This window comes from Babylonia areolata, chromosome 12 (assembly GCF_041734735.1).
Source record: "Babylonia areolata isolate BAREFJ2019XMU chromosome 12, ASM4173473v1, whole genome shotgun sequence".
Taxonomy (NCBI): domain Eukaryota; kingdom Metazoa; phylum Mollusca; class Gastropoda; order Neogastropoda; family Buccinidae; genus Babylonia; species Babylonia areolata.
In genome coordinates, this window is record NC_134887.1 from 42,925,444 (window position 1) to 42,953,317 (window position 27,874).

The 27,874-nt window shown below is 42.2% G+C and overlaps 1 protein-coding gene across 1 annotated transcript in view; it reads right to left on the bottom strand.

Annotated features, from left to right (window-relative positions):
• Positions 1 to 27,874, bottom strand: part of LOC143288647 (ATPase MORC2-like) — a 73,420-nt gene that overhangs the window by 37,676 nt on the left and 7,870 nt on the right. Inside the window, exons 8-21 of the mRNA XM_076597315.1 lie at positions 26,064 to 26,138; positions 25,539 to 25,756; positions 21,713 to 21,958; positions 19,255 to 19,300; positions 18,157 to 18,242; positions 17,001 to 17,141; positions 15,786 to 15,805; positions 13,696 to 13,830; positions 10,965 to 10,989; positions 10,129 to 10,232; positions 8,463 to 8,568; positions 7,477 to 7,570; positions 4,987 to 5,118; positions 245 to 484 (exon numbers count right to left, since the gene is read on the bottom strand). Of these exons, the coding sequence (XP_076453430.1) occupies positions 245 to 484; positions 4,987 to 5,118; positions 7,477 to 7,570; positions 8,463 to 8,568; positions 10,129 to 10,232; positions 10,965 to 10,989; positions 13,696 to 13,830; positions 15,786 to 15,805; positions 17,001 to 17,141; positions 18,157 to 18,242; positions 19,255 to 19,300; positions 21,713 to 21,958; positions 25,539 to 25,756; positions 26,064 to 26,138 (1,668 nt within the window). The remainder of the gene's footprint in view (positions 1 to 244; positions 485 to 4,986; positions 5,119 to 7,476; positions 7,571 to 8,462; positions 8,569 to 10,128; positions 10,233 to 10,964; positions 10,990 to 13,695; positions 13,831 to 15,785; positions 15,806 to 17,000; positions 17,142 to 18,156; positions 18,243 to 19,254; positions 19,301 to 21,712; positions 21,959 to 25,538; positions 25,757 to 26,063; positions 26,139 to 27,874) is intronic.

Sequence of the window (27,874 nt, forward strand, 5' to 3'; positions counted from 1 at the left end):
ATAAACTGGTTTATTAAAATATGGATCCGTGACGAAACGAAATCCAAAACGAATCTTTATCGCTGCCTTTCGCGAGCTTCAGCGAGAAGAATTGGCGTTCCCACTTTTGCATTAACCGGGTGATATTTGACCTATTGATTTTCAAAATGACCTATTGATTTTATGTTCTTCCGGTCATATGACCTATTGTCTATTGAACCCAACCTGATCTCTGACCTCAATACCCATGGCTGGTGGATCTCACCTTGGTGCTGCGAGCGGTCCTTGCTGGCATGGTCTTTGTACTGGGAGTGTACTTGGGCTCCGGCTTGCTGGCACCACGGGCAGGGGTCTTGTTCCCTGACTTTGGTGTGGGCTTGGTGGCAGGCTTGGGAGACACTCTGGAAGGCGGTGCTTCTGTTTTCGCCGAGCGTGAGCGTGAGGGAGGGGGTGGTGTTGGTTCTCTCTCTGGGGAGGGGGAGGGGGATGGTGCCCGTCGCCGAGACTGTCGTGAAGAACAATGTGATTTGTTGTTGTTGTCGTTACTATTTATTTCTGTTATCTTCTGATGATTTTTTTTTTTCTAATTAAAAGAAAACCTGATTTTTTGTATGCAGAAAGGTCTACACCACGCATAACTTTTTCAAAAGCTATAATCTTTTCTTTCTTTTTATTAACAAAAAAGTCTTTAGTAAGGGGATTATTTTGTAATACTAAACCTAGATATGCAACTCTTCAAGTGTTTCACATTTCTTCCTTTTTTCGGAGGGATGAGGGGGGCCAGCAACTACATATCTGAGTCACCAGATTCTGCCAACAAAAACAAATTTATGTGTATGAATACTGAAAATTCATCACTAAAATCAATCTGCAGTTACAAAATCAATCAAAAGGATTCAATTTAAAAACAGACCAAGTGATCATCTTTAAATCCACAGTGACAAAGTGACTCCATTGAACAGTATCATGATTAATATTAGTTGTGAAGGTGATTCTCTTTTCAAGACTAAAAAAATCCTACAGTTTACCCTGGGTAGGGGGAGGGAGGATTTGATTAACCAAGGACAAATCCCATGCTTTACCCTGGGTGGAGGGGAGGGAGGATTTAAAACCAAAGAGTAAATAAATCCTACATTTTAACCTGGGATAAATCATACACTTTACCCAGGGTGTGGAGGGGAGGACTGATTTCAAAGCACAGACTACATAAACCCTACAGTTTATCCTGGGTGGAGGGTAGGAAATTTGGTTTAAAACACAAACTAGATAATCCTACGCTTTACCCTGGGTGGAGGGGAGGGAGGATTTAAAACCAAAAACTAAACAAATCCTACATTTTTACCTGGGATAAATTGTACACTTTACCCAGGGTGGATGAAGGGATTGATTTCAAAGAACAGACTACATATACCCTACAGTTTATCCTGGGTGGAGGGTAAGTAAATTTTGATTTAAAACACAAACTAGATAAATCCTACAGTTTACCCTTGGATAAATCCTACAAGGTAACCTTGGGTGCTACAGTTTACCCTTGGATAAATACTACACTTTACCTTGGGTGGAGGGTTGGGAAGATTTGATTTAAAAACACAAAATACATAAATCCTACAGTTTACCCTTGGATAAATCCTACACTTTACCTTAGGTGGAGGGTAGGGAAGATTTGAATTTAAAACACAAATTAGATAAATCCTACAGTTTACACTAAATTCTACACTTTACCTTGGGTGCAACAGTTTACCCTTGGATAAATCCTACACTTTACCTTAGGTGGAGTGTAGGGAAGATTTGATTTAAAAACACAAACTACATAAATCCTACAGTTTACCCATAGATAAATCCTACATTTTACCTCAGGTGGAGGGTAGGGAAGATCTGATTTAAAAACACAAACTACATAAATCCTACGGTTTACCCTTGGATAAATACTACACTTTACCTTGGGTGGAGGGTAGGGAAGATTTGATTTAAAAACACAAACTACATAAATCCTACGGTTTACATGGGTGGGCCTACACTTTACCCTGAGTGGAAGGGAGGGAAGATTTGATTTAAAAACACAAACTACATAAATCATAGTTTACATGGGTGGAGGAGAGGAAGGATTTGATTTAGAACCATAGACTCCATAACAGAATAGAATAGAATAGAATATGTCTTTATTACCAAGTGTACCGGGGTCACAAGGAATATTGGGGGGGATAGTACATAACAATGTACAAACACAAATCAAAAATCATACACAAACACAGATACAGAAATTAGGATACATACAAGTGCATATCAATATAAAAACTTGTGCATACTTACACATGCACGCACTGCACATACACACACACACATGTGCACGGACGCGCGCACACACACACGCACACACACACACACACACACACACACACGCACACACACAAACACTCACACACACGTTTGAACAGAAACCGCATATTACATGTGGATGGGGCTGATGGCTAGATCTTCAGGTAGATGGTTGCTGATTGCACAATTCTAGTTATCAGACTGGACTTGTTCGAGAGACAGGGCATTGGCTGCTTTCGGGAAAAAGCTATTGGTGAAGCGACTGGTTTTCATCCTAATACTTATGTACCATCGACCAGAGGGGAGCATCTTGAAAATCCCAAAAGCTGGATGTGATTCATCCTGGCTGATTTAGCTTTTTTGAGTAGCCACTTATAATGCATGTCTTCTAGAGAAGGTAGATCAGCCCCAGTGATCTTGGAGGCAGTTTTTACAATTCTGTTCAGGGCTGCGACTTCTGCCTTGGAAATGTTTCCGTACCAAACAGTAATAGCGAAGGTTAACACGCTTTCAATGACTGCTCGGTAGAAATCAACCATGATCTCTTTTCTAGTTCTCAACTTTCTGAGGTGCTGAAGAAAGTGCAGGCGCTGTTGTGCTTTCTTAACAATTTTTTCCATATTTTTCTTCTATTTCAAATTGTCGGAAATGATCAGTCCGAGAAATTTAAATTCGCTGATGATCTCTACTTGTTTGTCTTTAATGACAAGTGGTGAGGGGTCAGATCTGGTCTTCCTGAAATCTAAAATTAATTCTTTGTTTTTGATACGTTGAGTTCTAAGTTGTTTTGATCACACCAGCTGACAAGTTCTAGTACTTCTTCCCTATATTTTGACTCATCACTGTTCGTAATCAGCCCTTCTAGAGTAGTACCGTCGGCAAACTTGACCATGGTGTTACATTCATTACGAGTTGCACAGTCATGTTTGAATAGTGAGCACAACAGTGGGGATAGAATACATCCCTGTTGGGCGCCTATGTTGAGAATACATGTGGAGGAGGTGAGGTCACGAACTTTAACAACTTGCAGTCTGTATCTTAGAAATCTAGGATCCATGCACAAATTGATTCAGGCAGTGAGAGGTCTTTCAGTTTAAAATATAGTTTTGATGGTACTATTGTGTTGAATGCAGAGCTGTAGTCAATGAAAAGGATCCTAGCATAACTGTTAGGATTTTTGAGATGTCTGAGAACGTGGTAGAGACCTATGCTAATGACATCTTCAACTGATCTGTTGGCTCTGCAGGCAAATTGAAAGGGATCAAAAGATGAAGGAATGCAAGTTATTAGGAATTGCAGAATCAAGCGTTCAAATGTTTTCATGACGACTGATGTTAAGGCTACGGGACAATAATCATTAAGACAACCAAGCTGTGCTTTCTTTGGAACAAGAATGATTGTAGATTTCTTAAAGCAATGTGGTACCACACATGACTGAAGGGACCTGTTAAATATGTCAGTGAAGACACGAGATAGTTGGACTGCACACTTCCTCAAAAGGGCCAGCGGCTTTTCTCATTTTCAGACGACTGAAGTGGCGTTTGACTTCACTCTCTTGGACTATGAAAGGGGGAGTGGGGGTGATTTTGGGTGCAACCACATCGGAAGTAGACAATGGTTTGTCAGACCTGGAGCAGAATGTGTTCAGTTTGTCTGGAAGAGTTCTGTCAGTGATGTCGACTGTCTGGTGGGTCATTTTCTAATCCATGATGTTCTGCAGTCCAGTCCACACATTCCTAGAGTTGTTTGCGGACAAATGTTCTAAATGTTTCCTATATGAAAACTTTGCCTTCTTAATGCATTTTTCAACATTTCTTTTTGCCTTATTGTGGACTATTCTATCATCAGTTTCACGAAATGCTCTCTCTTTTCCCTTTAGTTTTTGCCTAACAGCCCCGTTAAACCGAATTTTGTCGTTTGAAAATATTGTGATATTTTTTGTTGGAATGCACACACTTTCACAGAAAGAAATGTAATCGCACACTGTGTCGGTATGTTCATCTAAGTTCCCTGCAGAGTCTTTAAAAATACTCCAGTCTGTACATTCAAAACAGTCCTGCAAGGTCTCTAAAGCAGGGCCGACCATTGCTGGACAGTTTTCACGACTGGTTTTTTGACTTTTAGTTTTTGTTTGTATACCGGCACCAGATACATCATGCTGTGATCAGACTGTCCTAAAGGCGCACGGCGGATCGTGTGGTACGTCTTCTTGATGGAGGTGTAGCAGTGATCCAGGGTCTTGTCACCACATGTTGGGCAGTCCACTTGCTGGTACAGCTTCGGCATCTCTTTCTTGAGGCTGGCTTTGTTAAAATCACCAGCAATGATGACGGTGGAGTCAGGCCGACTGTTCTCGCACTTGGTAATTTCGTCTGCTAGCAGGCGGAGTGCGGCGGGGAGGTTCGCTGTGGGATGGATGTACACCGTCACTGAAGTAATTTCTCGTGGGAGGTAGAAGGGTCAGCACTGGATGGTGAGAAATTCCGCATCAGGGAAGCAGGCATGCGATAGCACCTTGACATCGGAGCGCCAGCGTGTGTAAATAGGATACTTCAGATGAATTTTGATTTTTGACCAGATAAATCCTAGTTAACCCTGGGTATGGGATAAATCCAATACTTTACCCTGTGTGGAGTGAAGTGGAGGATTTGATTCTGAACCCACAGACTATATAAACTGTACGGTTTTTACCCTGAGTGGGGGTGAGGGCTCCCTGGCCTTGGGTTCCTGTTTGTTCTTGCCGACGTCCATGGCGTCTTTGCTGGACAGCACCACACGCGTCTTGTCCAGCCGGGCCAGCATCTCCGTTTTCTTCCGGATTTCCTGCACACACACAACACGCACGCACACACACACACAACACACACACACAACACACACACACACAACACACACACACACAACATGCACACACACACACAACACACACACACAACACACACACACACACCACACACACACACAACACACACACACACAACATGCACACACACACACACACACACACACACAACACGCACACACACAACACACACACACACACAACACGCACACACACACACACAACATGCGCACACACACACACATACACACACAACATGCACACACACAACACACATACACACACACACACACAACACGCGCACACAAAACACGCATACACACACAGAGGTATGCACGCAACAGCAAATATATGCACACGCATACATATATGCAAGTGCATGCAAATGCTCACACACACACACACACACAGACACATACACAAATTATACAAATTGTGTATAATACAAATTAAACAACAACAAAAATGTATGAATACGCAACTGTAAAACGACAAAAGAAAGGACCAAAATACATCTTTAATATAAAAATAATGAATAAATAAAAGGGGAAAAAAATAGAGAGAGAGAGAGTATATATGTATATATATATCTGTGTGTGTGTGTGTGTGTGTGTGTGTGTGTGTCTGTGAGTGTGTGTGTGTGTGTGTGTGTGTGTGTGTGTAGCACTCTTGATTTGTATTCTTCCTTGATACAATGCATAAAAAAATTCCACCAGTATTGTGATAAAGATTTCCCAAACAACAAAATACAGTCCCTAGTCCACAGCCAATGATGACATCAGCCAATATATATATATATCTGGGTGAGGAAAAAAACATAGCTTTTTGCAGCACAGCAAGATACAGGGGAAAAAACCAATCAGCCATACTGGTAACCCAGTGACTCACACACAAATCAGACACCAGGCATGACCAGCACAACAGCCCAGTGGTTGCAGCATTGAACTTTCAATCTGAAGGTCCTGGGTCCAAATCCCAAAGTAACCCGTTATGGGTGGATATTTTCACTCCAAGGTCAACATATATGCCGACCTGCCAATGCCTATACCCCAGCTGTGTGTATCTGCATGCAGAAGATCAAATGCACGTGTTAAAGATTCTGTACTCCATGTCAGCATTCGGTGGGTTATGAAAACAAAAACATTACCCATCACAAATACCCCCCAAAATGTACTAGTGTTACCAACACAGCGGGATATAAACAGTCATATGCGTAACCCCACCCGTATGAAAGAGGAAGTTTCAGCCCACAAATGCAGAAGAAAAAATTAGCACCAAATGGACCAGAACCAAAACATCCAGTTACTCATTGTCCAATCTCTTCAGGTCGATTATCTGATAAGCATCCTCTCCAATAAGCATGACAAGTTGTGACAAACGACACCGAAAATGACAGAAAAAAACCCGACGGATGACAATTTCCACGACTGATGAAACAGCGACCCATGACACTTAACTCAACACACACACACAACCATCACAGAGGATACTTACACCCATGACACTTAACACACACACACACAACCATCACAGAGGATACTTACACCCATGACACTTAACACACACACACACAACCATCACAGAGGATACTTACACCCATGACACTTAACACACACACACACAACCATCACAGAGGATACTTACACCCATGACACTTAACACACACACACAACCATCACAGAGGATACTTACACCCATGACACTTAACACACACACACACAACCATCACAGAGGATACTTACACCCATGACACTTAACTCACACACACACAACCATCACAGAGGATACTTACACCCATGACACTTAACACACACACACACAACCATCACAGAGGATACTTACACCCATGACACTCAACACACACACACACAACCATCACAGAGGATACTTACACCCATGACACTTAACACACACACACACAACCATCACAGAGGATACTTACACCCATGACACTTAACTCAACACACACACAACCATCACAGAGGATGCTTACACCCATGACACTTAACTCAACACACACACAACCATCACAGAGGATACTTACACCCATGACACTTAACTCAACACACACACAACCATCACAGAGGATACTTACACCCATGACACTTAACACACACACACAACCATCACAGAGGATGCTTACACCCATGACACTTAACACACACACACACAACCATCACAGAGGATGCTTACACCCATGACACTTAACACACACACACAACCATCACAGAGGATACTTACACCCATGACACTTAACACACACACACACAACCATCACAGAGGATACTTACACCCATGACACTTAACTCACACACACAAACATCACAGAGGATACTTACATCTTCCAGATCTTTCTTCTTTTGTTCTTGTGTCCTGACCTCCTTCTTCAGAATGCCCTCCTGGATGTTCAGTTTCTGCTCTGGCGCTGTACATCTGAAACGAGCCAAGGTGCACAACGTTCACTGCATGTCCTGAGATCTGTGTCGTCCTGTCCCCTTTCACAAGAACGCTGGCAAGGTAATCAGCAAAGTGAGCACATTTTCTTATAAAAAAAATGAACAGTTGTCTTACTGAAGTTAGTTAACCAAGAAAGAATTACTCTGGTTATGATCATAATTCATAAAACTTATATAGTTTGACATGACTGCAGCAGTCCAAATGCTACCACTTCCAAGACTGACATACTGTACACAGCACAAAACAGTTGATGCTTCTTTTCAATGCTGCTCTTGTCCACATCCACACACACACACACACACACACACACACACGAATTAACACAAAATGCCAAACAATTATACACCGAAACACAGTGTGTCATGTACACAAACCAAATATACTAGAAATATTTTAAGCATCTTTGAACAAAACATCAAACCCTAAAAAGCTTTATTCCTTTGGTGCTTGAAACCAATATCTTCCCAACACTTTCAGTACTAACTGATGTATAGTGCATATTTTCCTTCTATTTTTTTCTGATCTGGAAATAAAATAAAATGGATAAATATTGAAGCATTAACAAATCATCATGCACACACACACACACACACACACACATGTGCACACACACACACACACACACACACACACACACACACACACACACTCCATGTATTCTGAGACCACCACTCCCCCATGGCATTCATTACACCACTCCCTCCCAAGCCCTTGTATATATATATGTATGTATATGTGTGTTGTTTATGTGCATGGGCATGCGCATGAATGCGTGTGTATGTGTGTGTGTGTGTGTGAGCACGTGCATGCACCCGTGTGTTAATGTCCCTGTGACAAGACATCAGATCGATGAACGGCAAACACCCACTTGTTGTGTTGTTGGTCCGGGTTCATGCTACACTGCCAGTTGTCGGGGAAATCTTTGTTGACGTTGGACGAGAGGAATGGTAGAGTCCTCCACTTCAAACACAGGTCTGGTGAACAAATGCATTCCTTTGTTTGTTGTTGGGTTTTTTTTGGTTTTTTCTTTTTGTCTATTTTTTTAAAACACACATTTGACGTTTGTCCAACGAGACCACAGTACTCAGCAGTGAAGAACTTCCTATATTCTTGAGAGAGAGAGAGGGGGGGAGAGAGAGACAGAGACTGGTGTACAGAGAGAAGAGTCGAGAGGACTTTTTGAGCAAAAGAGGGGCTTATATGCAGTGAATGTAATTATGGAAAGATGAAGGAGAAGAAGCACTGTGTGTGTGTGTGTGTGTGTGTGTGTGTGTGTGCGAATGTAAATGAGAGTGTGCATGCAAATGTGAATGCATAAGAGAGAGAGAGAAGGGTACGGCAAGAAATCAAGAAATGGTGAGGAAAAGAGAGAGAGAACACTTTGGATTCAATCACAATATCACACCACCTTTCTTCCACACATATGCACCTATCCCACCATCTACCCACATAAAACACACACACAGATGTAATATTTCACAAATGTACATTGACCACATTGCATCCCCCCCACCCCAAACACACACACACAGTTACACATTGTAAACTTTCAAATAAAATGTTCACTGATCACACTGCAGTCCTCAACTCCCCTCCCTCCCTCCCCTCAACACCCCATCACAAACACACACACACACAAAACACACACGCTCATGCAGAGAAACAGTAACATGTGATGTGTACACCTTCACCACCGTACACAGACACTGCCTGACCACACTGCGGAGTCTTGTTGATCTGTATAGTCCCCCCCCCCCGCAACACACACACACACACAATACAAGCTCACACAGAGAAACACAGTAACACGTGTACACCTTCACAACCGTACACAGACACTGCCTGACCACACTGCGGAGTCTTGTTGATCTGTATAGTCCCCCCCCCCCCCCCCCCGCAACACACACACACACACACAATACAAGCTCACACAGAGAAACACAGTAACACGTGTACACCTTCACCACCGTACACAGACACTGCCTGACCACACTGCGGAGTCTTGTTGATCTGTATAGTCCCCCCCCCCCCCCGCAACACACACACACACACACAATACAAGCTCACACAGAGAAACACAGTAACACGTGTACACCTTCACCACCGTACACAGACACTGCCTGACCACACTGCGGAGTCTTGTTGATCTGTATAGTCCCCCCCCCCCCCGCAACACACACACACACACAATACAAGCTCACACAGAGAAACACAGTAACACGTGTACACCTTCACAACCGTACACAGACACTGCCTGACCACACTGCGGAGTCTTGTTGATCTGTATAGTCCCCCCCCCCCCCCCTGCAACACACACACACACACAATACAAGCTCACACAGAGAAACACAGTAACACGTGTACACCTTCACCACCGTACACAGACACTGCCTGACCACACTGCGGAGTCTTGTTGATCTGTATAGTCCCCCCCCCCCCCCCCCCCGCAACACACACACACACACAATACAAGCTCACACAGAGAAACACAGTAACACGTGTACAACTTCACAACTGTACACAAGACAACTGACCACACTGAAGAGTCTTGTTGATCTGCATGGCCCGCTTCCTGACAAACTTGATGTCTGAGGACGGGGGGTCTTTCCAGCGATGACTGGTGTAGCCGTACCCCTCCCTGTCACAGCAGTTGTACAGCAACTCATGTGGAAAGCCTGTCATGCTGCTTGGTGATGGTGCAAACGCTAAGTGCAGGCATATGTGTGTGTGTCTGTGTGTGTGTTTGTGTGTCAGTTGTGTGCTTGCATATGTGTGTGTGTGTGTCTGTTTATATACCTGTCTGTTGTGTGTGTACAAGTGTGTGTGTGTGTGTGTGTGTGTGTGTGTGTGTGTGTGTGTGTGCACATGCGTGTGTGTGCGCGCGCGTGTGTGCTTGTACGTGTGAGGGTGTGACTATGTGGTTTACATACATGTCTGTTGTGTGCTTGCGTGTGTGTATGTGTGTGTGTGGGGGTGTATGCATGTGCGTGAGCATGTTTATTTATATCAGTTTGTGTATGTTTGTGTGCGTGAGTGTGTGTGTGTGTGCATGTTCATGAATATGAATCTGTGTTTGCATGTTTTTTTTATGAATGAGTGTGTGTGTTTGTGTCTGCCGACTTATGTGTGAAAAAGTTCCTTTTTAGCTGTCGTTTTTTGATGTTTTTAGTCAAAGTTTCAAATCCATTAATTTCTATTTCATATCTAAACAAAGAATGTGAATCAGTGAGTACAAAGAAAAAACTCCTTTTAAACATCTCTTTTATATCAGATTTTTCAGATACACCGATTAAAAATGTCTGTGTGTCAGGCAATGCAAAACAGTAAATTAAAAAATAATAAGAATAATAATAAAAAATAAAAAACTCACCAAAATTTTACAATCCCTTGTTGGGCTGAAAAGAAAAGAACAAGAAAACATATAATGAACGGAAACTGCAAGAAAAAAATTATCATGTGAGAAAACTGCAAAAAAAAAAAAGAAAGCAAAATCTGCATGGAAAAAGTACCATAAGCAAAAACTGTATGAAAAAGATATGAGCCCAAAATGGCTGAGAATAGAATGATGAGCAAAAACTGCAATGAAAAAGATAGGAGCCCAAAATGGCTGAAAATAGAATCATGAGCAAAAACTGTATGAAAAAGATATGAACAAAACAGCAAGGAATAATGATCATAAACAAAAACTACATGGAAAAATAGAAGCTGCAAGGAAAAAATTGTGACACCATCATTTAACAAGTGCAACCGCTGAATGGTTATAAAGTATTGGACTTTGAATCCAAGTGTCCTGGGTCCAATCCCCATATCAACACGTGGTGTTTCGAAAAGGGTGGAGATTTCTCTGATCTTCCAAGTCACCATGTGCAGACCTGCTAGTGCATGAACCCCCTTCCTGAGTACTTACATGGAGAATACCATATGCATGTTAAAGATCCCATAAACCATGTGAGCATTCATAGGGTTATGGAAACACAAACATACTTAGCATGGACACCCCCAAAAATGGAGTATGGCTGCCTTAAAAACAGTCATGCACATAAAAACCTTCTCATAGATATCAACAAGCGAATGTGGGAGCTGTAGCTTATGAATGCAGAAAAAGAAAAAAACAACATTTTCCTGAAAGAAACTCTGATCTTGTCAAAGACAACAACAACAACAAAAAATCTTGGATTCTTATTTTCAATCTGAAGCATATCAAAAGCTGACACCTGGAGAAGTGTTTCAGATACAAAGCATGAGCAAAAGACTTTTACCAAATCACACCAGTTCTACAATCAGTAGCAAAGTCTTAGAACAACCTTTGTTATCATAACATTACCATAATGATAACGAAATAGCCAAGAGATTAACCCCTTGATCGCTGAACCTTACTGAAATGAGATCAGTGTGGCAAAAGTCTGAAAAGCAGTTGCTTTGTTCTGTGTAGATATCAGTGATACAACTGATTTTACTGAACAAAAGCAATGCAATCCCAAAGAGGAAGAACCGACACCCGGACCTGTAAGGTGAGTCCCATCTCAGTGAGGTGACAGCCCTTCACACTGACAAGCACACCCATCAGGAGCAGTCAAGGCACAAAAGCACTTGACCTGTGGCCTGCAGGTCAGTGAGGTGACAGCCCTTCACACTGACAAGCACACCCATCAGGAGCAGTCAAGGCACAAAAGCACTTGACCTGTGGCCTGCAGGTCAGTGAGGTGACAGCCCTTCACACTGACAAGCACACCCATCAGGAGCAGTCAAGGCACAAAAGCACTTGACCTGTGGCCTGCAGGTCAATGAGGTGACAGCCCTTCACACTGACAAGCACACCCATCAGGAGCAGTCAAGGCACAAAAGCACTTGACCTGTGGCCTGCAGGTCAGTGAGGTGACAGCCCTTCACACTGACAAGCACACCCATCAGGAGCAGTCAAGGCACAAAAGCACTTGACCTGTGGCCTGCAGGTCAATGAGGTGACAGCCCTTCACACTGACAAGCACACCCATCAGGAGCAGTCAAGGCACAAAAGCACTTGACCTGTGGCCTGCAGGTCAGTGAGGTGACAGCCCTTCACACTGACAAGCACACCCATCAGGAGCAGTCAAGGCACAAAAGCACTTGACCTGTGGCCTGCAGGTCAATGAGGTGACAGCCCTTCACACTGACAAGCACACCCATCAGGAGCAGTCAAGGCACAAAAGCACTTGACCTGTGGCCTGCAGGTCAGTGAGGTGACAGCCCTTCACACTGACAAGCACACCCATCAGGAGCAGTCAAGGCACAAAAGCACTTGACCTGTGGCCTGCAGGTCAATGAGGTGACAGCCCTTCACACTGACAAGCACACCCATCAGGAGCAGTCAAGGCACAAAAGCACTTGACCTGTGGCCTGCAGGTCAGTGAGGTGACAGCCCTTCACACTGACAAGCACACCCATCAGGAGCAGTCAAGGCACAAAAGCACTTGACCTGTGGCCTGCAGGTCAATGAGGTGACAGCCCTTCACACTGACAAGCACACCCATCAGGAGCAGTCAAGGCACAAAAGCACTTGACCTGTGGCCTGCAGGTCAGTGAGGTGACAGCCCTTCACACTGACAAGCACACCCATCAGGAGCAGTCAAGGCACAAAAGCACTTGACCTGTGGCCTGCAGGTCAGTGAGGTCTGTTACTGGAAGTCTGGCAGCACTTGGTGCGTTCACAGCAGAGATTGTTTTTGGTGTTGTTTTTGGTGTTGTTTTTGTTTTTTTTCAGTCTTCCAGGGCAACATATGAACTGACCAAATACCGTTCAAATGTCGGTCACGTGTATTTTCATGCATCACATCATGCAGAAGTTAAAATTCCCATGATCTAAGTCAGAATTCGGTGGCTTATGAAAACTCAAACATACCCATAAATAAACCATCCCAAAAACAAAGCATACCTACCGAAACAAGGTAAAAAGTCAAACACATAAAAAACAACAACAACTAACTGGTAGATAAAATGAACAACTGTGGCAGTTACAGTCCAAAAATCACAGGACAGTAGGTAGAAGTGAAAAAAAAACCAAGACCCAAAACTTGTCCCACGCCTGAGTACCATAACAACAGGGGACACACAGAGACACATACCGATGCTGATATCCTTCCAGTATTGCACCATATGTTCCCCCATGGCCTTCATCAAATGCCTGTACTCTTTGGCGTCGGCAAAGTCCTGTTTGTTGTGTGTTGGCTCCAGCACCAGATAGGGCACGTCCACAATGCCTGCCAGCAGAGCACACAACATTCATGGCTGGCAGTGACAGATTTGTGTGTGTGTGTGTGTGTGTGTGTGTGTGTGTGTGTGTGTGTGTGTGATACTGAAAGTAAGTTTGTGTGGTCAGGGTCCACGGGTTGCTTATTCGAAGTGTGTGTCTTAACACAGAAACACATCCAAAGTGTTTCTTAACACAAATACTTATCCAAAGTGTGTCTTAACACAAAAAAAATATCCAAAGTGTGTCTTAACACATTACCATATCCAAAGTGTGTGTCTTAACAAAAAAACAAAATTATAATAAAGGGGGGCAGGGGGGAACAATCCAAAATACAATTCTGAGATTCTCACAACAGGAAATATCACACTCTCATTCAAACAACTTTACCCTTACTCTTAATAATATAAAAAGAATCATAACTAAATGATACTGTAACTTATATAAAGCCTTTCCATTTAAATCATGCTCAAATCCGTTGCACAATATAAAAACCAATGTGTACAACATACTTTAAACACTAAAATGACAACATGCATGCATTCATTTGCACAAACATCTAACCAACCACTCAAACACTCATTTACGTAAATGTGCACACACACACGACACAAAAATATGTCACACAGCATAACTCTAAACATATCATACATCACATTACCTATATTACATCTTCTAATGACAGTACTAAAACAGACAACTGCAGTGTGCCAAGACACAAGGTCGCAATGCAACACAAGACAGTTCATATCACATTGTAATGAAAAACATCAGGTCACACACATTTTTCACAAACTATGACTTTCTCAAGCAGACGCAGAAACTGCGCAAAAAAAAAATCTTTTGTTCATCTTTATTTCAAAAACCCATTTATACACACAGATAGATATCTGAACACTGAAACTTGTCCATTTTCTCCATAATACATAGAATGTTAAACACACAATGAAGTATTACAACAATCCTTTTCACCACCCATAAAAATTTGCTAATTCTTTTTCTGATCTTTTTTTGTTCAACACCCCATCAATCACATCCATTACATCAAATCAAGCTTTATAACATGTAATAATAAAAAAAAAACCACCGTGTCGCCACTGAGCGCAGCGCCACCACATTGTTGTAATACTTCATTGTGTGTTTAACATTCTATGTATTATGGAGAAAATGGACAAGCCCACTCGCCACAGCAACACCTGAACTTCACCAGCAGACGAGTGTATGGGAGCAGACATTATGCGTGCATGTGGGACTGAGCGGGTGAGCACGGGCAAGCAAGCATTTTTGTGTGTGTGTGATTGGAAGTGATTTTTAAATATTTTCTTATTTTACTTGGATTTCATGTATCTTAATGTTCTAATCTTATTTGCGTGACATATGTTATGTGCATGCATACGTTGTTTGTGTGTGTGTGTGTGTGTGTGTGTGCATTTTACTTATATATACGATTTATTCCCTTGATGTTTTTATTTATGTATTGTTGTACAATACCTTATGGTCTTAACGTGTGTGTGTGTGTGTGTGTGTGTGTGTGTGTGTGTGTGTGTGCATGTGTGTGTATGTGTGTGTGTGTGGGTGTGTGTGCGTGCGTGCGCGCATGTCATTTTTAGTAATCTTATACCCTTTTTTTGTTGGATGTTTTCATTTGTTAATATTGTTGTGCAATACCCTATTGTCTTAACATGAGTATGTGTGTGGGGGGGGGGGGGGGTGGGGGGGGTTAGTATATCGTCAGCTATTGGGAATTCTTATTTGACTAGTTTTAATCTCTTCTTATGTTGCGCATGATTTTATGCCAGTGTTTACAATGAGCCTGTGATTGCACAACTTAATTTCCATGTGGATTAATAAAGTGTTTTTGATTTGATTTGATTAATATGCTGAAAGTATATTGTAATATACAAGCTAGCACTTTAGATTGTGTATTGACCATAGTGGGGGAAGAAAAAGGAAATTTTTACTTACCAACAACACCACTGCAGTACCTGTAGAACCACCACAAAAAAACACAAAAAACGGTAATACCACTTTCTGACATTTTTTTTTTTTTTTTACATTCTGTCATATGAAAGTTAATTTGGGGAAAAAAGAAAGCTGAACAGAAGAAAATGTAAACCAAACATATATATCATTCTGACTACCTCTCTATTCTCCAAACATGACTGAGCAAGATACCTGTTTTTGATGAAGGGAATCACTTCTTAAGACCTACTAAAACAGACTCGAGAGAAAAATTTCCAACAACAGAGACTGGAATATTTTAAAAGCTGAGAGGAATGTTTTCATTATGATGCCCAAACCAAACCGACACATTTCTTTAGCTAGTTCTGATCACTCATTTTCTTTTTTTCCAGCTTCAGAGCAATCTGTGTCTGATACATGATCCAACTTGATGCCAGTGAAAATGAAGGCGGAAGTTGACGACATGAACTTTTACCCTCCACTGGCTCTATACACATGGCAGCTATGCAGCTCTGTGCAAGTTACTATCACAAAACCTTTTTTTTCTTTTTCTTCTTCTTTTTTTTTTTTTTTTCGTAGGAGTGGGATTTTTAAAATAAGCATAAATGCAGAATCAAGCAGGATAAATTCCTCTGAAAATTGAAGGTTTGAAATTCCTGCTTGTTATAGTACACTGTCAACTTGACATATATATCACAACTTGAACATGGACAGATGAGATCTTTATTTTCACTGTCCAACGACTTAAAGAATTACACTGACTTTCCTAGAAGTCAAAATACACCACCACCACCCTATCTCGTTCTCAGCAAATTCTGTGCCCTCAAACATCACCCTCTTTCTCAAGTTTGATACATTTCTCATGTCACAATAAAGGATTGCATAAAGACTGACAATGGAAAGCCACAAATGGTTGTGTGTGCAATTGCATATCCACATGCAAGTGTGTATGAACATGCACACTCCACCACCCACCTCCCGTGAGTGTGAGTGTGTGTGTATTCAATGTCATTCACACATAATTCATTTCTGTCTTGCTTATGTCTTTGCTACTAGTACCTGGTGATGTTTTTTTTTTTTCAAACATTTCAACTGTTCCCCCACCTTTAAAGATGTTGATTGTTAGAGCTACGTGCCCTGTGCTACAGAGATAGAGCACACAGTACCCTTTCTTTCTCTTTTTTCTTTCTTTTTTCTTTTAAATCCGAAAATACTTACACTCCTCCTTCATTCTGTGGTCCCACTTTTTCATACATCTTGATGAGACGACTGCAGTTGTAGACAAACACTCCATCATGAGCACGGTTTTCCAAGTTCACTCCAAATATCAAGTTAAGGGTTTTCGGGTCTTTCAATGCTCTGAAAAACAATAATGGCAAGTGAAAGACTCAGTCTGCTGTGAAGAGCAGGTATAAACACACACACACACACACACACACACACACACACACACACACAAGCACACACATGCACAAACACTCACACACACGCACACACAAACAACACACACACACAAGCACACACACACACACACAAAATAAGCACCTCTAATGCCAAGTTGTTTCAGAGCCTTCACACATGACACAGACACTGCATAAACATACACTGCATCAGATCTTTAAAAAACAACATTCAGCGCCAGTCTTCTGGTGCGACAGAAGGTACTTGCTGAAGGCACAGCCAACACTTCAAGTCCCCAGACAATACATCAATACATCCATCAAGTTCAGTTAAAAAGTCTCTGAAAAAAAACATTACCACTACCCTTCTACCTACCACACATGACTTAAAAATGTGCTTTTGGAACTTCTTCTCTGTGTGTTGTGGGGAGGGTGGGGGGGCGGGGGGGGCAGGGGGCGGCAGGAGTTTGGAGGATGAGGTGTGGTATGGTATGGTGTGGTGTGTGAGTCTGTGTTATGTGTGTGAATGCTGAGTTGGTTGTGCATGCATGTACATGCCCATGAGAATGCGTATTTGTGCCTCTGCATGTTAATAAGTGAATAGCTATTGTATATGAGCATTTGCACGTTTGTGTGTGCATGCATTTGCATGTGTGGGCTGCTTGTTTGTGCAAGGAATGTCCTACTTGAACGCACACAATCATGTACGTACAACTTTTATCATAACAACCACAAGCTTGTGCGTGAATGTTTGCATGTTTGTGCATGCGTTTGCACATGTGCACCACTTGTCTGTGCAAGGAATGTCCTAACAGAACGCACACGATCACATACATACAACTTTAATTACTACAACCACAAGTTGCCTGTCAGAGAAGCGTGAGTCTAAGTCAGCATCAGCTCAGTTCTTTCTCCATGCCCCTGTGTGACACCAGACTCCTGCTAACACCCACACAGCCACACTGCGCCCCTACCTCACTTTCCTCTCTGCTATCTGCCGCTTGATGTCCGCCTCTCTTCTGAACTCGGCTGCCGTTGTCTGTGCTTTCCGTAAATCGATCTGGTGAAGGGAGAGAAGGGAAAAAAAGAAAGGTATACACACTGAAATGGTGTGCTATCGTCCAAATTCACTTTAGTGAACAAACGGTTAATTTAAATGACCAACATGGTGCGAGATGCAGCAAGCATTTTATAACTTTATTGTCACTTTTATTGCCACATTTTTATGCTGCCAGAGATCCCATTGGCTTCGGTATTGGTACTGTTCTGAGCCAAAGTGGATCGGTGGCCTGGTGGTAATGCACCCAATCAGTGAGCGTCCATGGAGTCCCATAATATATTGAAAGGGATTTTTACTCCACCCTCCACCAGACCTTTATTGGTGGTCTGAGTGCTAGTCTATCGAGCTAATATGATAAACTGAAGTCCTGTGTACAGCATGCACAAAAAAGAACCCATGGCAACAAAGAGGCTGTCTCTGACAAAATTCTGTAGAAAAGTCCACTTTGATAGTAAAACAAACACACTTGCAGACAGGAAATAAAAAGGTGATGCCGCAATGCATGTCTTCTTGGGGACATTAGCCTGATGTCCATTGAGAGAAACCTGTTGTCACAAAATAAAAATGCAAAACAAAACAAAAAATTTACACATCTGTTGTGATAAAAAAAAAGAAAAAAAAAAGAGAAATACAATACTAAACAAAACGCAATACAATACAATCTTCACAATGTGAATGGAAATGCAACATATAACTCACTCAGCCTGATTCCATGTTTTTTGCCATATGAGATGGATGTTCTAAATCAAACCATGATATTATTCCTTACCACCTGTGTCTTGATTTTTCTGTCTTCTTCTACTCCTTTTCATTGGTTTAGTTTTTATTTACTACAATTTCACTTTAGACAGGCATGCATTCACTCATTTCAACACATGTAGAAAAAAATTCTGCCATCTCATAGGCGGCATATGATACCTAGTATTCCACGTCATTTGTTTTATCTCACTGGAGAATGCTAATCTTTTTTCTTTTTATTTTCTTTTTTGTGACATCAGAAGTGAATGCTTACTCTCTGATCTTTGTTGAGTGTAGAGCCGAACTTGGTTTCCAGGTTCCTGAAACAAATAAAGTTTGTTTTTTTTGTTTTTCTTTAACTTTTTTTTTAAAGACTGGGGAGGATGACAAATGGGAGAAACTGAAGGAAAGTGTTCTGCACGGAACATCCAATAAAGAAATATACATACAATTCAAAGAAATAATAAGTTGATCAAGGTGATATCTAAATGAACAATATTAGGTCACTGGTCCATAGAAGCTGTGTACAATAGATCAAACATTGCAACAAAAACCAAAAAAATTAACTGTGAGACATAACAGGAAAGCTGTATCTCATGGTCTGTGAACTCATACTGCTGTCTACCATGCTTTGACAACAGCAAAACTCACAGACCGGAAACATCAAAGCGCAGAAACAAGTTTCAAGCATAGGAGTGAATGTGCTTCATTTGTTTAATGTTACATGACTTCGGCCAAAAAGGACAGTTATTTCATAAAATTGCCTTTAATCTAACATGTGTACAGTGACCCACTGACCCTACTCTGCCCTAGCGTAGAAATCAAAAGTAGTTGCTGCTAGTTGCCTCCCTTAGTGTATTACCTCCCTTCTGTTTACATGTGCCACCCACACCCCCTTCTCAAACAAATTTCTATAAATTTACGGACAACAAAGTCTATGCCGCACCCTCTCCTTGAACAAAAACTTTCAAGAATCTACAGACAATAAAACTCCTGTCTCTCATCGCCCCAGACTCACTTGGCTTAGCTAGTAGCTTCCCTTAGTGTATTACCTCCCTTCTGTTTACACAGGCCACCCATGCCCTGCAGAGGTCTGATTCCTGTCCTGTGCAAACTCCTACTCCTACCCAAGTGGAGACATTGAAAACTTTCCACCCTTTACCCACCAGGTGCCGTTACCGAAATTCAAAGCCAAGGCCCTCAGATTGAAAGTCCAACACTAACCATTCTGTGAGTTCACCCATCGCTCGTCTCTTATCACCCTGGCCTCACTTAGCTTTGTTCTCAGCCTCCCGGGCCTTGTTGTCAGCGGCCAGGGTCTCCCTAAGTGTATTACTCCTCTTATGTTTACACATGCCGCACACGCCCTCTTCTCCAACAAATTCCCACAAATTTACAGACAATTAAGCTCTTATCTCGTCATCGGACTCACTCAGCTTTGCAGACTCCAGCAGGGGTCAGATTTCTGTCCTGTGCAAACTCCTACTCCTACCCAAGCGGAGACATTGAAAGTAGCTGCAGCTAGTAGCCTCCCCTTTGTGTATTACCACCCTTCTGTTTACACATGCCGCCCACGCCCTCTTCTCCAACAAACTTCCATGAAAAATTTCCACCCTTTATCCACCAGGTGCCGTTACCGAAATTCCAAGCTGGGACGCTCTAACCATTCTGTGATTTCGCCCATCGCTCTTGTCTCCAATCACCCTGGCCTCACTTAGCTTTGTTCTCAGCCTCCCGGGCCTTGTTGTCAGCGGCCAGGGTCTCCCTTAGCGTATTACTCCTCTTATGTTTACACATGCCACACACACCCTCTTCTCCAACAAATTCCCACAAATCTACAGACAATAAAGCCCTATCTCTCATCATCGCCCCAGACTCACTTGCTTTGCTAGCAGCTTCCCTTAGTGTATTACCTTCCTTCTGTTCACACATGCCGCCCACGCCCTCTTCTCCAAAATCTTCCACGAATTCACAGATAATAAAGGTATGTCTCATCCTCCAGACTCACTTGGCTTTGCTAGTAGCTTCCCTTAGTGTATTACCTCCCTTCTGTTCACACATGCCGCCCACGCCCTCTTCTCCAAAATCTTCCATGAATTCACAGATAATAAAGGTATGTCTCATCCTCCAGACTCACCTGGCTTTGCTAGCAGCTTCCCTTAGTGTATTACCTCCCTTCTGTTTACACATGCCGCCCACACCCTCTTCTCCAACAAATTCCCATGAATTTACAGATAATAAAGCTTTGTGCCACACCCTCTTCTCGAACAAAAATTTCCATGAATTTACAGACAATAAAGTTCTATGTCACGCCCTCTTCTTGAACAAATTTCTATGAATTTATAGACAATAAAGTTCTATGCCATGCCCTCTTCTTGAACAAAAACTTCCATGAGTTTACAGACTATCATAATAAAGGTCTGTGCAGCGCCCTCTTCTCAAACAAAAACTTCCAAGAATTTACAGACAATAAATTTCTATGCTGGGACGTCTTCTCAAATAAATTTCCTCTTCTCAAAGAAATTTCTATGAATTTACAGACAATAATGTTCTATGCCACACCCCCTACTCGAACAAAATTCCTCTTCTCAAACAAAATTCCTCTTCTCAAACAAATTTCCTCTTCTCAAACGAATTTCTCTGAATTTTCAGACAATAAAGTTCTATACCAAGCCGTCTTCGCCACTTTACAAACAATAAAACTCTTTATCTCGTCATTGACACGGACTCACTTGGCTTTGCTCTCAGCCTCACGGGCCTTGTTGTCGGCGGCCAGGGCCTCCTCCTGGGCCCGCTTGGCCTCATTCTCCGTGCGCGTCTTGAAGCGGTTGGAGGAGTACTTGTAGAGGCGGGGCTTGTAGAGGCAGGAGGCCAGGCGCTTGGTGTGCACCTTCTTCCCCTGGATGTAGATCCTCATGCGTGGCTCCATGTACAGCACTGAGGCGTAGGCACGGAACGACCGGCGCTCAGGCATCAGGCTGTGTGTGTGTGTGGGGGGGGGAACAGGACCTTCATGAGTTTTGTTGTCACTGTCATCATTATTATCAGCATTTACACCTTATTTGGAAAATAAGCCCTTGGCATTTTCAAAAAGAAAAAAAATACACATAAATATCAAAAAGAAAACACAGGACACAAGATACATAACATTATTAGATTATTCAACCCCACCGTCCTGCACACACACACCCAAAGACCCACATAACACACCCAAACACGCACATAACACACCCAAACACGCACATAACACACCCAAAGACACACATAACACACCCAAAGACACATATAACACACCAAACACACACATAACACACCCAAACACACACATAACACACCCAAACACAGACAAGCATGTGCACACTCACACACACGTCACATATATGATAGTCAGTCGTGTCCAACTATGACCATCAGAACATCAGAAGAGGCAACTGCTGCTCCGACTATTTGGGCTAGAATTTGATTACAGTAGACAATGTCTTGCCCAAGTACATCCCCACTCTCTTGGCCATGAGGGTTTTAGGACAGTCGGCGTTAGGATGGTTCCCAAAGGCCAACTAGCCCATAAGGCTGCAACACTAAGAGCCAGTGCAATTTTGCCTCCTAGTTTGAGAGTCATAGTCCTTCACGAAAGACTAAGCTGTAAATGGTTTCCCATTGACTGGAGAAACCATTGATAATACAGCTAAATAGCACACAATCACTATAACCTACTAATTCTGAAACTCTCAAACTCACTCACTCACTGATAGTCATTTTAGTTCATAATGAAAAGGGATAAGCTGTTGAGAATTATTCAGGAGGGAAAAAAGGTGTGTCTTCAGACTTGATTTGAAAGACTGCAGCGAAGATGAGTGACGGAGATGCTGAGGAAGTTGACTGCAAAGAATGGGGGCTTGGTGTAAAAAACTCAGTGGCCATACATTTTAGTTCGAACAGGCGGTTGTCAGAAGAGGAGCAGAGTTGGCGTGAGGGTATGTAAGGATGGATGAGATTGGAGAGATACTGTGGACCAAAAGCCTCAATCAACTTGAAACAAAGAGAGACAACTTTGTATAAAATTCTTTCTTGTACTGGGAGCCACTGTAAAGCATGAAGGAGAGGAGAGACGTGATCAAGTTTAGAAGAACGAAAGACCAAACGAGCAGCATGAAAGCAAATGCATACACTGATATGGTGTTAACTTCATGCTGGCTTGTCTTCACTGCAAGCAACTGGATTCACCAACGAGGTGTAATTTGATGGTGGTTTGTTATCACTGAAAGTTACTGCATTCACTAACAAGGTGTAATTTAATGATGGCTCATTAAAAGCAAATGCATTGACTAACAGGTGTAACCTGATGACAGCTTGTCATTGGAATCAACTGCATTCACTTACAAGGTGTAAGCTGAGGAGGGCTTGTCATTATTAAAAGCAATGACATGCATTAATTTGTGCAATATAATGGCTTGACAACACAAAATGCAGCGACATACACCAACAAGGTGTAACTTGATGATGGCTTGTCCTCACTGAAAGCATCAACATGCACTGTAACTTGATGATGGCTTGTCCTCACTGAAAGCAACAACATGCATTGTAACTTGATGATGGCTTGTCCTCACTGAAAGCAACAACATGCATTGTAACTTGATGATGGCTTGTCCTCACTGAAAGCAACAACATGCATATGTAACTTGATGATGGCTTGTCCTCACTGAAAGCAACAACATGCATTGTAACTTGATGATGGCTTGTCCTCACTGAAAGCAACAACATGCATTGTAACTTGATGATGGCTTGTCCTCACTGAAAGCAACAACATGCATTGTAACTTGATGATGGCTTGTCCTCACTGAAAGCAACAACATGCATTGTAACTTGATGATGGCTTGTCCTCACTGAAAGCATCAACATGCATTAACATGTAACTTGATGATGGCTTGTCCTCACTGAAAGCAACAACATGCATTAACATGTAACTTGATGATGGCTTGTCCTCACTGAAAGCAACAACATGCATTAACATGTAACTTGATGATGGCTTGTCCTCACTGAAAGCATCAACATGCATTAACATGTAACTTGATGATGGCTTGTCCTCACTAAAGCAACAACATGCATTGTAACTTAATGATGGCTTGTCCTCACTGAAAGCAACAACATGCATTGTAACTTGATGATGGCTTGTCCTCACTGAAAGCAACAACATGCATTGTAACTTGATGATGGCTTGTCCTCACTGAAAGCAACAACATGCATTGTAACTTGATGATGGCTTGTCGTCACTGAAAGCATCAACATGCATTGTAACTTGATGATAGCTTGTCCTCACTGAAAGCAACAACATGCAATGTAACTTGATGATGGCTTGTCCTCACTGAAAGCATCAACATGCATTGTAACTTGATGATGGCTTGTCCTCACTGAAAGCATCAACATGCATTAACATGTAACTTGATGATGGCTTGTCCTCACTGAAAGCAACAACATGCATTAACATGTAACTTGATGATGGCTTGTCCTCACTGAAAGCAACAACATGCAATGTAACTTGATGATGGCTTGTCCTCACTGAAAGCAACAACATACATTGTAACTTGATGATGGCTTGTCCTCACTGAAAGCATCAACATGCATTGTAACTTGATGATGGCTTGTCCTCACTGAAAGCAACAACATGCAATGTAACTTGATGATGGCTTGTCCTCACTGAAAGCATCAACATGCATTGTAACTTGATGATGGCTTGTCCTCACTGAAAGCAACAACATGCATTAACATGTAACTTGATGATGGCTTGTCCTCACTGAAAGCAACAACATGCATTAACATGTAACTTGATGATGGCTTGTCCTCACTGAAAGCAACAACATGCATTAACATGTAACTTGATGATGGCTTGTCCTCACTGAAAGCAACAACATGCATTAACATGTAACTTGATGATGGCTTGTCCTCACTGAAAGCATCAACATGCAATGTAACTTGATGATGGCTTGTCCTCACTGAAAACAACAGCATGCATTAACATGAAACTTGATGATGGCTTGTCCTCACTGAAAGCAACAACATGCATTAACATGTAACTTGATGATGGCTTGTCCTCACTGAAAGCAACAACATGCATTAACATGTAACTTGATGATGGCTTGTCCTCACTGAAAGCAACAGCATGCATTAGCATGAAACTTGATGATGGCTTGTCCTCACTGAAAGCAACAACATGCATTAACATGTAACTTGATGATGGCTTGTCCTCACTGAAAGCAACAGCATGCACTAACAAAGGTCAGCATAAAAACACATTCACAGGGTCAAATGTTGGAAACTGGTTTTGTAACAGCAATTTTTTTTTCTGTCTTCATGGGCTTTGACTCTCACATTCACTTGTTTCCACTGGAGGTATTTAACATGCATGACTATCACTGCACTTTCTGAGCTGGGTCAATGCTTTTCATACATTTAAGTATATAAGTTTAGTGAACCAAATTCCAGGCCATCACTGACAAGAACCTTTTCCAGAAAGTGATGTCATAAACCACATATGCTTCTAAACAGAAAAAGAAAACCGACCCATCATCGGAGTCAAAGTCTGACTCTGGGTTGGCGAGGATGATGTCAAACTTGTCGGCGTTGATGTCCAGTTCCGTGTGACCGTCATCCAGCAGTTTCAGGTTGAACACGACAACCAGCGTGCCCGAGTTGCCCTCGATGCGGTCAAACTGGGAGAAGAAATGCTGCTCCGTGCGGAACGGGGAGTACTTGTAGATCAGGTCCATTTCCGTCTCGTGCTGTGTGCAGAAACATTTGATGGCAGCGTTCAATAGTTGTGACTAAACGTTCGGAAATGCATAGTTTTGTTCAGAACACATCCTTCAGTTTAAAAAACACAAAAAAATTAAGTATACAAAGTGTACTTCAAAAACACGTTTATGTAAATACACGGGCACAATTACACATGGACACACTAAAACAAACATTCACATGCACACACACATATTTATACACAAAATGCCTGTACACACACACACACACTTATCACACACACACATGTGCAAATGCACCCACATACACACACACCAAATCACAGCAACGTACCCTTTCCTGAGCGCGGGTGCCTTTGGTCAGAGGACGTCGTGTACTGGCTTCAAATGATGGTAACGGTACTATCACCTGAAGGGAAACAGTGACATGTAAAATCAACTTCTTGCCTACAGCCTTCACCTCCTTGTTATACTGATGATGTGTATAATGTTCTGAGATAAAATATCTCCTTATAATGCAGATTATGTGCACATGTTTTAAGAGAAAATACAACCCTAATCTCATTATAATGCAGATCATGTGAATAATATTTCAAGAGAAAATACAACCTTCACCTTCTCAATAGCAGACAATATGAACAATGTCTTAAAAGAAAATAAAGCCTTCACCACCCTTTAGTACAGTTAATGTGTCTAATGTTTAAACCCATTCTTCTTCTTCTGCGTTCGTGGGCTGCAACTCCCACATTCACTCGTATGTACACGAGCAGGCTTTAACGTATATGACCATTTCTACCCTGCCATGTAGGCAGCCATACTCCACTTTCAGAGGTGTGCATGCTGGGTATGATCTTGTTTCTATAACCCACCGAACACTGACATGGATTACAGGATCTTTATTTGATCTTCTGCTTGCGTATACACACGAAGGGGGTTTAGGCACTAGCAGGTCTGCACATGTTGACCTGGGAGATCGGAAAAATCTCTACCCTTTACCCACCAGGCACCGTCACCGACATTCGAACCCGGGACCCTCAGATTGAAAGTCCAACGCTTTAACCACTCGGCCATTGCGCCCATCAACCCATTCAACCTTGGGGAGTTTACAACCTTAGCAAGCTTCCCTGGTATCTTGAAGTGGTAAAAATTAGAAAAGACACTGAAATCAACCACTTTTTCCTTCAAATTGGAAGTGGAGAAGTAAGTTCCTTTACTTTACTTGCAGTTTATGCATATGTATGGAACATGAAAAACATTTTAATATAACGGTTTTGATGCCACAGCAATGCTCAGGCATGGTGTTGAATGAATTAAAGAGAAAATATAGCCTTCTTCTTCTTCAAAGTGGATAAACAGTCATTTCAAAGCTCAAAGTCACTTAAAGCTCAAAGCTCACAGTCACTTAAAGCTAAAAGCTCAGTCTTATAAAGCTCAAAGCTCTCAGTCACAAGTGTCACTCAAAGCTCACAGTCATTTAAAAGCTCAAAGCTCTAATTCATTTAAAAACTCAAAGCTCACAATTACTTTAACCCCTAGGCTGCCTGCATGACGAGATAACTCGTCATGGCAAGCATGTATGCTTCGCTGCCTGCATGACGAGATAACTCGTCATCGAAATATTCTGACTTTTCCCTGCTTTGCATTCAGTTCGTTGACAAAAATGCTGGTAGCTTTAGCTTGGGGAATCTTTCTGGATTCTATTCATAGCTAGAAACACCATCTGCGTCATAAGGCAGTCCTTTATTTGAACGTTTTGGTTGGGTTACTGGCCGCAGTCTTTGCCTGGCTCCTCTTCTCGCTCGCTCAACAAAATGTCGGACTGACGCCGTGCTCAAGACACGCGATCGTGACGAACTAAATCAACCAAGATTACTTTCTTTAGCTAATGCTCAGAAAGAATTGGAGCATAAATTCGAAGGAGAAGACAGTGGTGAACATTTATAGGACGATTTGATAGAAAATAAAGGGAGCAATCAAGAGAGTGGCCAAGATACAACTATCAGTGAGTGATGCAGGCTGTTCAACTCTAGCAGACGAATTTTTAGCAGGGCACCGTATGAGCTATTTTCTTGGCACTCAGCCAACGCGGTCTGATGACGTGACGGTGTGAGAGGGGTGAAGAGGAGGGGGGTGGAGACTGAGGGG